This window comes from Protomyctophum bolini (genome assembly GCF_963924005.1).
Source record: "Protomyctophum bolini genome assembly, chromosome: 5".
Classification (NCBI taxonomy): domain Eukaryota; kingdom Metazoa; phylum Chordata; class Actinopteri; order Myctophiformes; family Myctophidae; genus Protomyctophum; species Protomyctophum bolini.
The window spans coordinates 1,178,904-1,197,726 of record NC_137866.1 but is presented as its reverse complement, the minus strand read 5'-3'; the positions used below and the strand labels follow the sequence as shown (position 1 = coordinate 1,197,726).

At 44.9% G+C, this 18,823-nt stretch overlaps 1 protein-coding gene across 1 annotated transcript; it reads left to right on the top strand.

Annotated features, from left to right (window-relative positions):
* The first annotated feature begins 1,079 nt into the window (after nt 1–1,079).
* On the top strand, nt 1,080–9,456 carry plagl2 (pleiomorphic adenoma gene-like 2). Its single transcript, XM_080763367.1, is given in 5 exon segments — nt 1,080–1,200; nt 2,106–2,641; nt 6,313–6,784; nt 8,283–9,332; nt 9,334–9,456. Coding segments are annotated over 4 exon segments (2,019 nt in total). The 5' UTR covers nt 1,080–1,200; nt 2,106–2,261; the 3' UTR covers nt 9,451–9,456.
* Nucleotides 9,457–18,823: the final 9,367 nt, after the last annotated feature.

The window sequence follows — 18,823 nt, the reverse complement described above, 5'->3', positions numbered from 1 at the left end:
GTTTCTGTGTCAGTGGTCCTCACAGGGTTAAAAAACCCTGTGTTTCTGTGTCAGTGGTTCTCACAGGGTTAAAACCCTGTGTTTCTATGTCAGTGGTCCTCACAGGGTTAAAACCCTGTGTTTCTATGTCAGTGGTTCTCACAGGGTTAAAACCCTGTGTTTCTATGTCAGTGGATCTCACAGGGTTAAAACCCTGTGTTTCTATGTCAGTGGTCCTCACAGGGTCCCCCATCTCAGAATCTGTGGTTCCAGGGACCCCCCATCTCAGAATCTGTGGTTCCAGGGACCCCCCTTCTCAGAATCTGTGGTTCCAGGGACCCCCAGAAGCAGAGATTTGAGTAAAAACTTTGTAATTCACTTTTTTATGGTTCCATGCTGCTGTGCGTCATTAGCACCCCCTAGTGGACATTAGCTTTGGAACTCCAGTATAATAACAAGCTGGAATGGAGCGGTTACATTTTAACCCATTCAGACCTGACAACAGATTCATAATAAATATGAATGACATTGCGGTGATTCTGCTGTCCTCCTCCCACTCTCCTCTCCCTGCTGTGCGACTGCCTGTGTGTGTGTGTGTGTGTGTGTGCGTGTGCGTGTGCGTGTGCGTGTGCGTGTGCGTGTGCGTGTGCGTGTGCGTGTGCGTGTGCGTGCGCACGCGCGCGTGTGTGTGTGTGTGTGTGTACCTTCAAAGAGACTGGTGCAATTATGTTTCTTAAAATCACACATGGGACAGCAGCTGCTCCTACTTATGTCTCCGCATATTGCCTGCCAGAAATGCATTGATTTCTTTCCTGTAATCTTAATTGCTTGTTATTGTTTTTTTTGTGGGTTTTTCTTGGGATCTCTTTTAGTTTTTTTTAATGTTTTTTGTTTTCCTCGTCTCCTCCCCGCAGGGCAATGGAGATGCAGGGCAGTAGTTCCTACTCACCCCCAACCATAGCTGTTGGGACCGGGTGAGGTGAGGAGGAGAGAGGAGAGAGGACAGAAGACTGGGTGAGGACACCCAGGAGGAGAGAGGACAGAAGACTGGGTGAGGACACCCAGGAGGAGAGAGTACAGGAGGAGAGAGGACAGGAGGACAGAGAGGACTGGAGGACAGGAGGACAGAGGACAGAGGAGAGAGAGAGAGAGAGAGAGAGAGATAGGCGGCCTGCAGGAGAGTGTCTGAGGCGACAGAGAAGAGAACACCGCCACAGAGAGGTAAAACAGACCAGAGGTCATCTCCATGTTCTCTTTGAACAGTTAAGGGACGTTAACGTTTGGGCTATCCAGCCTTCATCAGAGGCTGAATCAGAGGGACGTTTGTCCCTTAATTGTTCAAAATGAAATAAATGTTTTGAACTGCGACCCACTACTGTTATTTATTTTATATGTTTTGAACGGGTAACACACCTAAAGTCAGAGCGCGGTGGTCATATGAAGAGTAATGTACTTTGTACAGCGAAACTCTAGAGAGATGCCCCCTCAGCCATCTGACACATTGGAAATAAGCAATACAAAAGCAGAGTAAACTAGAATGCCCTATTAAACAGAGAATACACAGTGGCAGAATACCTGAGCACCGTGACCAACCCAAAACAAAGAAAAATCTTAACTAGGTACAGACTCAGTGAGCACAGTCTCGCGATGGAGAAAGGCCGTCATAGGCAGACCTGTCCCGAGAGAAGACAGACTATGCACACACTGCACACTAAACGAAGTGGAAACCGAGCTACACTTCCTAACCTCAGACATCAGAGACACATACGTACTTGAAAACATGACCAATGACAAAAGACTCCCATATCTGCTGGGCGAAGTACAACAATGTGCAAACACAGCAGCAAGATTTGTGTGTTGCTGTGATAGGAGAAGGATATCAAATGGAACACAACCACCCTAAAGACTAATCATTGTGTATATTCCTGCACTATACCTGCATTGAGTGATCTTGGTACACAGAATTTGATCTATTGAAGATTCTGACTTTCAAAAGTACATCATTTTTGTTTTGATTGTATTGCTGTATCGTTGTATTGTTCTTTCTGCTTTGGCAATGTAAACGTATGTTTTCTCATGCCAATAAAGCTCCTTTGAATTTAATTTAATTGTATGTCCCCCTCCAGCTCCGCCTCCCGTACTGGAGCCCCGCCCCCGAGCCGCCGCCGCCGCCTCCCCCTCCCCCCCCGCACGCCGCCCCCCCTCCCCCTCCCCCCACGCCGAGCCTGGAAGGCGGGGGAACCGCGGGCGACGTCTCATGGCCGCGGCGCTCTAGCGCTGCCATGGCAGCTGCTGCCGCCGATGCCTCACACCGTATCACCGTTCTGACCGCCGCCGCTCCGCCGCTGCTGCTGCTGCCACGGGCGAGCGACCACCACCGCGAGAGAGAGAGGGAGAGAGAGAGGGGGCGAGAGAGAGGCGCGCACCGCCGCCACGAGAGGTTGCACGGAGGGGAGGAGGAGGAGGACGAGGTCGAAGAGGAGGACGAGGTCACGAGAGCAACGACCGGCGGCGGCAACAACGAGTGTCTGGCGTGCGGCGCCCTGTTCGCCACGCAGGACAAGCTCCGCCTCCACGCCTTCAGCCACACGGGGGAGAAGCCCTTCCACTGCTCGCAGCCTCACTGCCCAAAGGCCTTCAGCTCCAAATACAAGCTCTTCAGGTATCCAACACGCAACCTCTGAGAGGTACAAGGACTCTCACCTCCATGCATGTTTACGTGACTGAGGCTTTTGTTTTTAGTTAAAGTGCAAAATACAGGAAAAAGAAATGACGGTTCATCAGCCAAATGTTCACTGAGACACATTTGGACATTTACGTTCCAAGATAGTTTCGCACATTCATTCATTCATTCATTCATTCATTCATCGATATTCAATTCACTGTTCGCTAATTCAGACGTGGGTCTCAGTGTGAAAACCAGCTAAACGTGCTCTTCTTAATTAACCACCTAACCCTAAAATGTTCTAAATGATTTAGTTAAAATAGCCGATCGTCGGGCGGTCTGTGTATTTTGTGAAAAATTGAAAATAAAAACAAAATATGAAAAAAAAAAAAAAAAGGAAATGGGTAACGGCAAGGTTAAAGTGTCCAGGCTGTTCTTGTGTGTAGACGTTTGGCTTGGTTTTAGGAATGGGTCGAATCACTCTGTTGGCATCTTTAACACATTTAGTACCGGAACTGCATCCGCCAGAGTAATCGCCAGAGTAGTGATCGCTTCTACTTTGAAAGCCAGTAACCGGAAATACGTTCTTAAAAAAGTTGACTGACAAAGTGACCTCACAATCTCCGATCATCTTAATATATTTATATATGCTCCAAAAAGAGTTATATTTTGCGGGAGAGAAGGATGAGGAGCAGAAACGCAGCGCCAGCATATCGATCCATTCATCACCACGGAGAGCGCCCTGGATCAGGAGATACGAGTCATTCTTTCCGCCGCGCTAACATGGGAGTCAATGACAAGCTAATATTTGCACAGAGCGTTAGCATACGGCAAGCGAAAAGCGAAATGCCAAAAAAAAAAAAAAGAATAATTCTGAATATTATCATCTCGCCCCGCGTCGTTTGGACGTCGCTAGGACGTCCACAGACGTCTAAGGCACCTCTCGGTTCCAATCCTTATGACGTTTCAGGACGTATTATGTACAAAATGTGTTAAAGGAGCTACTGAAAACATATTTGTACCACAAACATTTTGGCCTGCTCCAGTGATTTCTATGTACTGTTCTATCTTATCTATTTCTAGGTACTGTCTTTGCTGTTTCTTATTTCATTGTTGGTTTATTTTTAAGTGGTGCAACCACTTCTACAACCAGCCTCGCAATGTCCATGTACCACTGGTGTGCGCACGCAGCCACGCACCCGCACCCGTGTGTGGATGCTGATAGCATCAATGCTAGCGAGCTCAAATGTAGCCATCCTTGCTCTAGAAAGCACCAATGTTTCCATCTAGACCACCGGATGATCAGCAAAAACCTCAGAAAATCGCGCTAATGGACCAAACCATGGGGAGCTCCGTAGATTAGGAGTTATTCAGCTTTTAGAGAGGGGAGTTGCACCACTTGGTTCACACAGGTGTGATTTTGATTGAGATGTTCTCGTTTCATTCCCTTTATTTTATTGTAACGTAACAACTGTTTTACCTTAACCTTAACGTAACAACTGTTTTACCTTAACCTTAACGTAACAACTGTTTTACCTTAACCTTAACGTAACAACTGTTTTACCTTAACCTTAACGTAACAACTGTTTTACCTTAACCTTAACGTAACAACTGTTTTACCTTAACGTAACAACTGTTTTACCTTAACCTTAACGTAACAACTGTTTTACCTTAACCTTAACGTAACAACTGTTTTACCTTAACCTTAACGTAACAACTGTTTTACCTTAACCTTAACGTAACAACTGTTTTACCTTAACCTTAACGTAACAACTGTTTTACCTTAACCTTAACGTAACAACTGTTTTACCTTAACCTTAACGTAACAACTGTTTTACCTTAACCTTAACGTAACAACTGTTTTACCTTAACGTAACAACTGTTTTACCTTAACCTTAACGTAACAACTGTTTTACCTTAACCTTAACGTAACAACTGTTTTACCTTAACCTTAACGTAACAACTGTTTTACCTTAACCTTAACGTAACAACTGTTTTACCTTAACCTTAACGTAACAACTGTTTTACCTTAACCTTAACGTAACAACTGTTTTACCTTAACCTTAACGTAACAGCTGTTTTACCTTAACCTTAACGTAACAGCTGTTTTACCTTAACCTTAACGTAACAGCTGTTTTACCTTAACCTTAACGTAACACCTGTTTTACCTTAACCTTAACGTAACACCTGTTTTACCTTAACCTTAACGTAACAACTGTTTTACCTTAACCTTAACGTAACAACTGTTTTACCTTAACCTTAACGTAACAACTGTTTTACCTTAACCTTAACGTAACAACTGTTTTACCTTAACCTTAACGTAACAACTGTTTTACCTTAACCTTAACGTAACAACTGTTTTACCTTAACCTTAACGTAACAACTGTTTTACCTTAACCTTAACGTAACTGTTTTACCTTAACCTTAACGTAACAACTGTTTTACCTTAACCTTAACGTAACAACTGTTTTACCTTAACCTTAACGTAACAACTGTTTTACCTTAACCTTAACGTAACAACTGTTTTACCTTAACCTTAACGTAACAACTGTTTTACCTTAACCTTAACGTAACAACTGTTTTACCTTAACCTTAACGTAACAACTGTTTTACCTTAACCTTAACGTAACAACTGTTTTACCTTAACCTTAACGTAACAACTGTTTTACCTTAACCTTAACGTAACAACTGTTTTACCTTAACGTAACACCTGTTTTACCTTAACCTTAACGTAACAACTGTTTTACCTTAACCTTAACGTAACAACTGTTTTACCTTAACGTAACAACTGTTCTACCTTAACCTTAACGTAACAACTGTTTTACCTTAACCTTAACGTAACAACTGTTTTACCTTAACCTTAACGTAACAACTGTTTTACCTTAACGTAACAACTGTTCTACCTTAACCTTAACGTAACAACTGTTTTACCTTAACCTTAACGTAACAACTGTTTTACCTTAACCTTAACGTAACAACTGTTTTACCTTAACCTTAACGTAACAACTGTTTTACCTTAACCTTAACGTAACAACTGTTTTACCTTAACCTTAACGTAACAACTGTTTTACCTTAACCTTAACGTAACAACTGTTTTACCTTAACGTAACAACTGTTCTACCTTAACCTTAACGTAACAACTGTTTTACCTTAACCTTAACGTAACACCTGTTTTACCTTAACCTTAACGTAACAACTGTTTTACCTTAACGTAACAACTGTTCTACCTTAACCTTAACGTAACAACTGTTCTACCTTAACCTTAACGTAACAACTGTTTTACCTTAACCTTAACGTAACAACTGTTTTACCTTAACCTTAACGTAACAACTGTTTTACCTTAACCTTAACGTAACAACTGTTTTACCTTAACCTTAACGTAACAACTGTTTTACCTTAACCTTAACGTAACAACTGTTTTACCTTAACCTTAACCTAACAACTGTTTTACCTTAACCTTAACGTAACAACTGTTTTACCTTAACCTTAACGTAACAACTGTTTTACCTTAACCTTAACGTAACAACTGTTTTACCTTAACCTTAACGTAACACCTGTTTTACCTTAACCTTAACGTAACAACTGTTTTACCTTAACCTTAACGTAACAACTGTTCTGAAAGGCGCTCTATAAATAAAATCACCTTACCTTACCCCCCCCCCCCCCAGGCATATGGCCACACACTCCCCACAGAAGACCCACCAGTGTTCGTTCTGTGAGAAGATGTTCCACCGCAAGGACCACCTGAAGAACCACCTGCAGACCCATGACCCCAACAAGGAGGCCTTCAAGTGCACGGAGTGCGGGAAGCACTACAACACCAAGCTGGGCTACAAGCGCCACGTGGCCATGCACGCCGCCACGGCGGGCGACCTCACCTGCAAGGTGTGCCTGCAGAGCTACGAGAGCACGCCGGTGCTCCTGGAGCACCTCAAGAGCCACTCGGGCAAGTCGTCGGGCGGCGCCAAGGAGAAGAAGCACCCGTGCGACCACTGCGACCGGCGCTTCTACACGCGCAAGGACGTCCGGCGCCACATGGTGGTGCACACGGGACGCAAGGACTTCCTGTGCCAGTACTGCGCGCAGCGCTTCGGCCGCAAGGACCACCTGACGCGCCACGTGAAGAAGAGCCACTCGCAGGTATAGGGGAGGGGCTGCGACCGTATACGATTTAACAGGGATATATATATATATATATGATGATGATACAGTGGTATATATATATATATATATATATATATATATATACACAGGTAGGGGAGGGGCTGCGACCGTATACGATTTCAAGATTCAATTCAAGATTCAATAATTTATTTGCCATGTCAACAAGTTGATAGGAATTTGTCTTGGTTCATACTCAACATATACACAAACAAGAAGGACAGTACAATACAAAAACCAGCAGCATATGAAATTACATTCAGTTTTTTTTTAAAGTGCTATATGCATATACTGTACTATGAGTTCAGATGTCTAATGGCTACGGGGTAAGTGCTATCCCTGAAGCGACATGTGGAGCTCTGGATACTTCTATATCTCCTGCCTGATGGGAGGAGATTGAAGAGGTGATGTGCAGGATGGGAGTTGTCTGAAATGATTTTATTTCCCTTCCTGATTATTCTGGTTGAATAGAGTGAGGTAAGTGTAGGGAGGCTGCATCCTATGTTTTTTGATGCGCGACGTACTACTCTTTCCAGCTTTGATTTGTCTTGAGAGGTTGTGTGACCAAACCAGACAAGCATGGAGAAGGTGAGAACACTTTCAATAGTGGCCCTGTAGAAGTGAGTCATGGCTGCTTGGCTGACTTTGAACTTCCTAAGCTGCCACAGGAAATAGAGACGCTGGTGTGATTTGCTTATTATGAGACTGGTGTTAAGATCCCAGGATAAGGACTCATGGATGGTGGTCCCTAGGAACCGGAAGGAGGAAACTCTGTCTACCTCTTCCCCATTGATGAAGAGGGGGATTTAACAGGGATACGATAGGCATCACGATGCGATACATGGACCATATTGGTTCGTTATGGCGATACGATACGATTCAATGTAGCTTGATACAGTAACTATTTAAAATACATTGACATTATTTTAAACTAAGTAATTCGACCCCTCTTTTTCATTTTTTCTTCTAAAAATTGCTAAACGCCACCATTGATACAATCGATTATTTGCATAGCAAAACGATTCAATGCCGATTACATCCATTGCAAAGTAGTCTAGGAAACTAGTAGTCAGATCCTGTGCAGCAGGGGGCGTGGCCCAGTGCGTTGCGTTTCAAATGAAATGCGAATCAAAAGACAGGGGCGGGTTCCACATGGAGTGGGCGCTACATCTAAATAAGACGGAAGGGAAACAATTGCTCCTTGAGCGGTGGTGGCCTACTACAATTCAATTTGGAATTGGATTCCCTTCGGACTATTTTCATGGTATGCACAGTGCTTCAGACCGGAAAGGGGAGTGTCCGCTCAGATTCTGAGCGCAACGTACTTCCCTCACAGGGATACGTTCCTTTTTTCCCAGAAGTTCCTTTTTTCTCGCCCGCCTAGTGGCGAAAAATTTAAACTTCTGGGAACTCAGATTAATTGCAAAGCGCTACGATGCGAGACATTCAGTCAACGTTTCCGTTTTCTTTTCTCCAGGAGCTGCTGAAGATCAAGACGGAGCCGCCCGACATGCTGGGCCTGCTGGGGGGCGTGTCCTCCTGCTCCTCGCCCCCCCTCTGCAGCATCAAGGAGGAGCTTAGCCCCATGATGTGCAGCGGCGGCGGCGGCGGGGGTCCCAACAAGGACCCCATGATGGGCAAGCCCTTCCCCAGCGGGACCCCCTTCCCCATGGGCATGTACAACCCCCACCACCACCACCACCACCACGCCCTCCAGGCCATGGCCGGCAGCCCCGGGGTGGGGGTGGGGGTGGGGGGCCACGGGCCCCCGCACCCCTCCCTGATGCCCATGGGCATGGGCTGCCACATGGAGCCCGCCATCGCCATGCCCGGCTCCCGCCACCACGCCCACCCCCACCCGCACCTCCACCACCACCACCACCACCACCACCACCACCACCACTCCCCCCCGCACCACGGGAACGAGCCCCCCCACGCCCCCCACGCCCCCCACCCGCTCCACCACCACCAGCAGCAGCACCAGGCCCAGCCGCCGCCCCCCAAGTACCAGCTGGGCTCTACCTCATACCTGCTGGACAAGCCCCTGAAGGTGGAGATGGAGAGCTTCCTCATGGACCTGCAGAGCGGGCTGCCGTGCCCCCCGCCCCACCCCCCGTCGGAGGGGGGCCCCTCCTCCTCCTCCGACGAACGGGCCCTGAAGGAGGGCCTGGAGATGGAGGAGCTGTGTGGGGGCGGGGCCCTCGGGGACCACCTCCTGTCCAAGAGCCCGGCGGTGCTGGCCGAGTCGCTGTGCGCCAACATGGACTTCTCCCTGCTGGGCTTCCTGCCCCTCAACCTGCCGCCCTACGGCGGCGGGGGGCCCCTGGGGGGGGTCTCGGCGGGGGGCCTGGGGGGCCTGGGGGGCCTGGTGATGGGCTACACCTCCGCCGCCTCCAGCTCCACCTCCAGCTCCTCCTCCTCCTCGCTGCACGCCACCGAGCCCCTCCCCCACCACCACCACGGCGCCTCCTCCTCCGCGCCGCCTCTTACCTCGTTACTGCAACAACCGCAACCTCAGGAGCAGCAGGGGGGGGGGGGGGGGTCTAGGGGGCCTGGGGCCCCTGCACCCCCCTCCCCTCCCCCCGGTGTTCAGCTCCAGCCTCAGCACCACCACGCTGCCTCGCTTCCACCAGGCCTTCCAGTGACCCCCCCTCCCCTCGCTTCCACCAGGCCTTCCAGTGACCCCCCCTCCCCTCGCTTCCACCAGGCCTTCCAGTGACCCCCCTCGCTTCCCCCCTCCCCTTCCTCCCTCCCCCTGCCCAGGTGACGGGGGGCCACCCGTAGAGCCTGGCTTTGGCCCAGATACAATAACGCGGATTCACTCACGCCTTCTCCTCCTCCTCCTCCTCCTCCTCCTCCTCCTCCTCCTCCTCTATGAGTCTGGACGTCCATAGGCCCATATAAGGCAGAGTGTATATGTGGACGCTGGAGAAATGGTCAAATGGCCTGCATGGGGCCAATGGGTGACTGCGTTTCTACTGCTGTGCCGTACAGCGGTGGCTAAGCAGCCTCTGATTGGCTCTGTGCTGTGCCGTACAGCGGTGGTAAAGCAGCCTCTGATTGGCTCCGTGCTGTGCCGTACAGCGGTGGTAAAGCAGCCTCTGATTGGCTCCGTGCTGTGCCGTACAGCGGTGGCTAAGCAGCCTCTGATTGGCTCCGTGCTGTGCTGTACAGCGGTGGCTAAGCAGCCTCTGATTGGCTCCGTGCTGTGTAGAATGCTGACGTAACATATACACACTCTTTCCAAAACAACAATGGCTGCCCTCCATCATGCAACAAGTTTAAAGGTTTCCCCCAGACACGATAACGGCTCTAAGTGCAGTTATTTCACATTTAGACACATTTCCCACACGACAGCTCGCTGGCGTAGAACGTTTTTTTTTTAGCGCAGTATATCTTCCAAGCACCTCCCACTTACTGCAGTGGAAGAGAGTGAATACACGTTAATCAGTATATGGTCAAAGCCAGGCTACACTCCACCTGGGTGGCTACCCCACAGCATGGGGCCAAAGCCAGGCTACACTCCACCTGGGTGGCTACCCCACAGCATGGGGCCAAAGCCAGGCTACACTCCACCTGGGTGGCTACCCCACAGCATGGGGCCAAAGCCAGGCTACACTCCACCTGGGTGGCTACCCCACAGCATGGGGCCAAAGCCAGGCTACACTCCACCTGGGTGGCTACCCCACAGCATGGGGCCAAAGCCAGGCTACACTCCACCTGGGTGGCTACCCCACAGCATGGGGCCAAAGCCAGGCTACACTCCACCTGGGTGGCTACCCCACAGCATGGGGTCAACTGGTCTGGCGTCTCAGCGCGGCACTGGGACGGTCGCTGTGGCGGGTTCTCTGCACCGGGGGGGACCCGTGGAGAAGGGGCAGTAGGAGCCAATGAGAATTCCCCGTGGAGAAGAAGGGGCGGAGGAGCCAATGAGAATAAAGGGGCGGAGCAGCCAATGAAAATACATGAAAGGACAGTGGAACACGTAGAAGCCTTAAATGAAAAGCGCACAAAAGCTTTTGATTGAGCCTCAGAAGATGCAAATTTTACCGAGAGAAAAGGAAACCATTTTTTTTAAAGAGTGAGAAGTTGAAGCAGCTTTTATTTGGGCTTTTCTTTCTAGTTATAAGTTACCATGTATTAACCCTCTTATTATTTTGTTGTACTTCCATTTACCCCCCCTTGTAGACTAGAGAGGGCAGATCAGTCCATTTACCCTAGTAGAGAGGGCAGATCAGTAGGCCTAAAGGCATGGTACTGCACACATTATAAAGTTAAAATAGTAAAATTGTAAAGAAAAAAAAAAAAAAGGAAAAAAAAATCTAAGATAAAATTTTTTAGGGAAAATTATCTGTATTGTTGTGACCCGGAAAAAAAATAGTTTGAAGTGGATATTTTGTTTTAACTTTCTTTTTTTTTTCATTTCTTTTTTTTTTGCTTTTCCAAATGTGAGAACATCCTAGAAAGTGTCAAGTCTCAAATCCTGGACCACATTATCTAGCATCCTAACGGAAACTGTCGTAACGGCTGCGGAGAGGAGAGAGAGAGAGAGAGAGAGAGAGAGAGAGAGAGAGAGAGAGAGAGAGAGAGAGAGAGAGAGAGCTCAGTGACCGAGTAAAAAAGAGACATTTGTGTCAAAGCCACAAAAGCTACCCCAGCCTGGGAAAAAAGTGCTCTTCAAAAAAATATGTATAAAACGTTTTATATTCTTATGATTCTATTTTACCTTAACTACAACTTATAAATCGTGGCTCCTAGAGGCAGATAAGTTGTAACAAAAAAATAATTCACTAAATGAAAGGAGAAGAAGTAGGGGGAAAAAAAAGACGAAAAACTGAGACATTTCCGTAAGTGGTATAAAATGTCCATTTTGCTGCCAAACCACAAAGAGCTCGCCACACATTTTAAAAAACACAACGAAAAACTTAAAGAGAAACAAATGTGAAAGTGTGTGAGTTGTGGCTGGGAGAGAGAAAAAAGGATTGCTATGCTGGTTTTTAACTGGTCCTCAAGAGAAGCACTTTGTTTGTTTTTAGAAGAAGGCACTTCAACCTTTTGGAATCTCTGGCAAAACCTTGTTAAACAACACCCTGTCACCTTCCTAATAACAAAACCTTGTCCCCTTCCTAATAACTTCGAAACCTTGTCCCCTTCCTAATAAGTTCAAAACTAGCTGTTAGCTATTGAAAAATAGCAAATCTACAAGCTCATAGCTCGCCATGAACTTGGAGGTCTGCTATTTATTTATTTTTATCGTTCAAATGTGCCTCAAATCTTTCCGAAAATTGGAACAGGTCCTTCTGACTGACTGGTTGATTTATGAGGACCTTTCCTTCCTTCAACTGTCTCCCTCCTTAATACCCCCCCCCCACACACACACGCACACACACACACACACACACACACACACACACACACACACACACACACACACACACACACACACACACGCCCGGTGTGTTGCATCCGTTTCCAGGCAGCCTATGAAATCTATTTTTAGAAGACGCAGATATTATAGTCTTTGAGACAGTTGCATCATTCATGGTAATGATAAACCCTGACAGTTGCATCATGGTAATGATAAACCCTGACATATGTGAATGGCAAAAAAGAAAAAAAAAAGATAGAAAAAAAACCTAAACATAACAATGACAGTTGAGGAAAATGTGTAAAAGAATGTTATTGCAGTGTACGAAAAATATCTCAAAAAATGAATTATTATAATTGCTTTTTATCTCAGTAAGGTGTATTTTTAGGTAGATGTATTGAAAACTAAATGATGTTTTTTTTTTTTTATGTCCGGCAGGTTTACATTTGTGTGTATCTTGCTTTTATTGATGAAATGACGGATGAAGTATTAGCTTTTTCCCTTTTTAGCTTTCTCTGTTATATCCAATCCTTTACCTTTACACGTACTTGAGTTTGTAGAGAACGCAATCTGGAACTGTGGATCCTCTTAGCGGGCACAGTAATGGATTAGCGTACGAGCTAGATGTACTTTTAACGTTTCGTAGGGAAGCCAGCATTGACTGTCCTTTCAACTTTATTCCACTTGAGTATTAATTACTTAAACCTCATGTTCTTATGGTGAAATCAGTGGATTCTTTATTATTACTCAACGCCAGGCAATAAAAAAACAACATAAACCCAGAGTTAACATAATTAAGCCCCGAAAGCTGACATATTATGTGTCATTATCTGTGTCAATATAACATTAACATAGTTATTGTTTATCCTTTGTTTTATCAGGCCTGCAGTGCTGTTGGTGCATACAGAGATCAACAGGCAGAAGTATACATCCCAATAATGGCTACCTAGAAGTCTAAATTCTCATATATTATTACTATTATCTGTCATAATGTTAATAATTAATTTGGTGTGCAAACCGACACTCTAACCATCGGAAAACGACGCCCTGCGAGTTGTCACGCCACACAGCGAGGCACCGTTAGCATGTTGTCACGCCACACAGCGAGGCACCGTTAGCATGTTGTCACGCCACACAGCGAGGCACCGTTAGCATGTTGTCACGCCACACAGCGAGGCACCGTTAGCATGTTGTCACGCCACACAGCGGGGGAATCGTTAGCATGTTGTCACGCCACACAGCGGGGGAACCGTTAGCATGTTGTCACGCCACACAGCGAGGCACCGTTAGCATGTTGTCACGCCACACAGCGGGGGAACCGTTAGCATGTTGTCACGCCACACAGCGGGGGAACCGTTAGCATATCATAGGTTAAAAAGAAAAATCCATTTTATGAAAACGTAGTTAAAAAAAAAAAAAAAAAAATAGTTTCCACATAACAAAGTTAAATGGAAGATTATGGAAGAAAAAAAAATAAAATCCACATTGCTGCTTTTTTTTTTTTAATTTCTTTTAGCTACGGTTGTTGATGGATTGGCGACTGTAGACCACTAGAATATTTCAACATATTATTTTCCTTGCAAAAAGACACGACGCAGTCGAAGCCTCAAAAACCTGCACGACGTGGAAACCGACAAACTGTTCCTCGGCCCCTTCCCCCGTCTTCCATACAGCCTCTTCTCAAGCTGCTTCTTTATAGTCGAAGGAAAAGGGTCTAAAAAAAGAAACGAGAAAAATAAATGAGGCGATATTCAGAACCGCCCGGGTTTTGACATTCAAAGTGCGGGAGAGACGAGACGAGACGACTCTGAGACGACTAGGAGAGTATTGTTGCATTTTATCGTCATATTTTTTTTGTTTTCTTTGTTGTCATATTATATATTATTTTCTGTTTGTATTAAAAACAGGACCTCGTAAACAACACAACACATCACCTCATTTTTATTTTTTTTATTTTATTTTAATTGTTTTTTTTTTTCGTTTTTTTTTTCTTACCAAAACCTGGGGAGAAGAAACTACCATTTGCACGATCGCTTTGTGAGAGAATTAACAGTTTATTTTTTATTCAGATTTGTTTGGATACTGTAGATTTTTATTCGATCAATATCCCCCTCCCCCTTTATAGCCCATATCGATCAATATCCCCCTCCCCCTCCCCCTTTATAGCCCATATCGATCAATATCCCCCTCCCCTTTAAGAGCGGCTGATTATCTGATAATAGCATTTCTGTGACGTCGTCACCAAGTATAACAATATGTTTATAAACTCGCTGACATATCGTCTATCATCCACGGGATGAAGGATTGACCTCTTTATACTTAGTATTCTTACCCCCATCATTTATTTGATGATCTTAAAAGAAAAGTACTATTACAAGATCAAAATAATAATAATTTATCCTAAAAAAATAAATAAAAAAAACAAAAAATAAAGAAAGCTCTTGGCACCTTTCAAAGTATTTTTTTAAAATAGGCACGATTGGAAATTGATATTTCGGTTGCAAAAAAAGGAAACAAATTCTTTTTTATAAAAAAAGAATTGGCTTAAGCCAAAAATTTGTAGCAATCAAATTGAGCATTTATATTTCTTTTTGTATTAAACAAATTATTATATTCACTTATCCTAAAAGAAAAGAAGCTGTTGGCATGTATATAGTTTGTCCTCCCTGGGTTTCTGTGAGCTAATCTGAATCCTAGCACTTTCAAACCTTAAAAAAAAAAAGTATTGTTTTCTTTAAAAAAAAAATCAGCTTATAATGTTCATATGTTTTTAATTTTTGTATTGATCCTGTATATGTATGTGCCATTAGTTTGATGTGTAGATTTTATCAGCCTTTATGTATTTTTCTCCTCCAAAAGAATAACAGTATTTTTGATAGATTTTTCACTAATAACCTTTTGCATATGACCGCCCCGACCCCCTTCCCTCCACGCCTGTCCCCCCTTTCAGAGTTTTGTGCGTACGTGCGTGCGTACGGGGTGGGTAATCAGCTTTGCCTCCCTTCTCTATCGCAAATCTAATCCAATCACAAACCCCGCTATAGCCAAGCGCTTTTAAAGAGAAACTTGAACGACATTTCTGTCATTCTGCCTCGGTGAGAAACCAAACGAGAGCGTTGTCAGGGCCGTGTCGAAGCCACACGACGACCACAGCCTGGCACAGAAGAGCAGTTGCAACAGAGAGCCATCTGTGGTCCATTTTTAGACCATATAACTAACTGAACAATGGCAGGCATTGCAGATTAAGTCAAGGCCAACCATCCCTCCCCATTGGTATAGACCTCTGATAGACCCACCGGTGCCTGAACAGAGGTCTCCTATCTGAGCAGAACCACCTCTGATACACCCACCGGTGCCTGAACAGAGGTCTCCTACCTGAGCAGAACCACCTCTGATAGACCCACCGGTGCCTGAACAGAGGTCTGTCCTACCTGAGCAGAACCACCACATGTTGATCTGTCTGTCGTGCCTTATATGCAACCGATTTAAATCTGATTTGGTGTTTTTTTATTTTTTTATTGTGCCAGAGCCTTGTTTTTATATCTTTATAGAGACCCAGTTATAGTGGGCTATATCGACGTACGATGCGTGATTTAAAATCATGCATCAGACCCAGTCTACTCAGTCTCTAGACCCAGTCTACTCAGTCTCTATAGACCCAGTCTACTCAGTCTCTATAGACCCAGTCTACTCAGTCTAGACAGACCCAGTCTACTCAGTCTCTAGACCCAGTCTACTCAGTCTAGACAGACCCAGTCTACTCAGTCTCTAGACCCAGTCTACTCAGTCTAGACAGACCCAGTCTACTCATCTCCCATTTTCTTTTGTCAGGAAATAATTACACTGGTTCTGTTCACCCTGACTTCTGACAGTCCTGTGGTTCTGTTCACCCTGACAGTCCTGTGGTTCTGTTCCTCTGCCCTGACTTCTGACAGTCCTGTGGTTCTGTTCACCCTGAGTTCTGACAGAACTGTGGTTCTGTTCCTCTGTCCTGGCCGTAGCGTCATTACCTCGTCTGTAGCTGCTAGGGATGCACTTATCCTCACCTTTTACTAGCAGGTGCAGAAAACACATTTTTAAGGGAATTCTATTCATCAGTTTTAAGCCTGAGGAGAAAGAAAGTCGGTTGGATTTTAATACAGCTATCTTCTTCTTCTTCTTCTTTTTTTTTGTTGCTTATTTTTTATTTTATTTGTTTTGCTTTTTAGTGAGGAAGCTGGGTACTGTCTGATACAGACGACATCCAATATGTAGTTCTTTTTAGTGAGGAAGCTGGGTACTGTCTGGTGCAGACGACATCCAATATGTAGTTCATTATATTGAACTACAGCTGGGTACTGTCTGATACAGACGACATCCAATATGTAGTTCTTTTTAGTGAGGAAGCTGGGTACTGTCTGGTGCAGACGACATCCAATATGTAGTTCATTATATTGAACTACAGCTGGGTACTGTCTGATGCAGACGACATCCAATATGTAGTTCATTATATTGAACTACAGCTGGGTACTGTCTGGTGCAGACGACATCCAATATGTAGTTCATTATATTGAACTACAGCTGGGTACTGTCTGATGCAGACGACATCCAATATGTAGTTCATTATATTGAACTACAGCTGGGTACTGTCTGGTGCAGACGACATCCAATATGTAGTTCATTATATTGAACTACAGCTGGGTACTGTCTGGTGCAGACGACGTCCAATATGTAGTTCATTATATTTCTAGCTTAAAATGTAAGTCTTGCATTCCACGCTCTTTGTGTGTATCTCTTGTTTAGCAACATTAGCCCATTTTCATTTTTACTACTTGCTATTACAGCCACCTCTGGAGAAAAATAAAAAGGGTGAATTATATTATTATAAAACAAAAAGGAAAATGGAATATTTGCATTTCACTTACACTATTTTATATAGAATGGAGTTTTATCAACTACACAGGGAGAAATATGTAAATGATATGCTTCGAAGAAAGACAGAAAGACAGGAAGAAAGATAAACTTGCTTTTTTTGTTACATATCTCACATGCAATCATTTTGCTGCAATGTAAAAGTGACAGATTTGTATATTGGTTGAATCCAAAGAGACGGTGAACACAACAGCAGACCTATTGACTTAGTGTACAGTGCAATGTATCGTATTGTACAGTGCAATGACTTATTGTACAGTGCAATGTATCGTATTGTACAGTACAATGGCTTATTGTACAGTGCAATGTATCGTATTGTACAGTACAATGGCTTATTGTACAGTGCAATGTATCTTTGACTTGTCATGTGTTATGTTGAAATGATTAAAAGACAAACCAGCGAGTTTCATACCTTCACCGAGTTGTTCTTTTCAAACCCGACTGTACCAGTGTTAATTTAGTCGACTAAAACTACGACCTCACCTTATATGGTCATGAAGTGTTCCTACTCTAACCTATATGGTCATGAAGTGTTCCTACTCTATATATGGTCATGAAGTGTTCCTACTCTATATATGGTCATGAAGTGTTCCTACTCTATATATGGTCATGAAGTGTTCCTACTCTATATATGGTCATGACGTGTTCCTACTCTATATATGGTCATGAAGTGTTCCTACTCTATATATGGTCATGAAGTGTTCCTACTCTATATATGGTCATGAAGTGTTCCTACTCTATATATGGTCATGAAGTGTTCCTACTCTATATATGGTCATGAAGTGTTCCTACTCTATATATGGTCATGAAGTGTTCCTACTCTATATATGGTCATGAAGTGTTCCTACTCTATATATGGTCATGAAGTGTTACTACTCTATATATGGTCATGAAGTGTTCCTACTCTATATATGGTCATGAAGTGTTCCTACTCTATATATGGTCATGAAGTGTTCCTACTCTATATATGGTCATGAAGTGTTCCTACTCTATATATGGTCATGAAGTGTTGGTCATGACCGAAAGAAAAAGGTAGCGAATACAAGCGGCCGAAAGTTTTTTCTGACGGGTGGCTGGCATCTCCCTTAGAGATATAGGGTGAGAAGTTCATCTCCCTTAGAGATATAGGGTGAGAAGTTCATCTCCCTTAGAGATATAGGGTGAGAAGTTCATCTCCCTTAGAGATATAGGGTGAGAAGTTCATCTCCCTTAGAGATATAGGGTGAGAAGTTCATCTCCCTTAGAGATATAGGGTGAGAAGTTCATCTCCCTTAGAGATATAGGGTGAGAAGTTCATCTCCCTTAGAGATATAGGGTGAGAAGTTCATCTCCCTTAGAGATATAGGGTGAGAAGTTCATCTCCCTTAGAGATATAGGGTGAGAAGTTCATCTCCCTTAGAGATAGGGTGAGAAGTTCAGTCACACGAGAGAGACTCGGAGTAGAACCGCTGCTCCTTCGCCTGGAAAGGAGTCAGCTGAGGTGGTTCGGGCATCTGGTTAGGACGCCTCTCGGGCGTCTCCCTATAGGGAGGTCCTCGAGGCACGTCCCACTGGGAGGAGACCCCAGGGCAGACCAAGGATCACGTCCCACTGGGAGGAAACCCCGGGGCAGACCAAGGACCACGTCCCACTGGGAGGAGACCCCGGGGGAGACCAAAGATCACGTCCCACTGGGAGGAGACCCCGGGGGAGACCAAAGATCACGTCCCACTGGGAGGAGACCCCGGGGCAGACCAAGG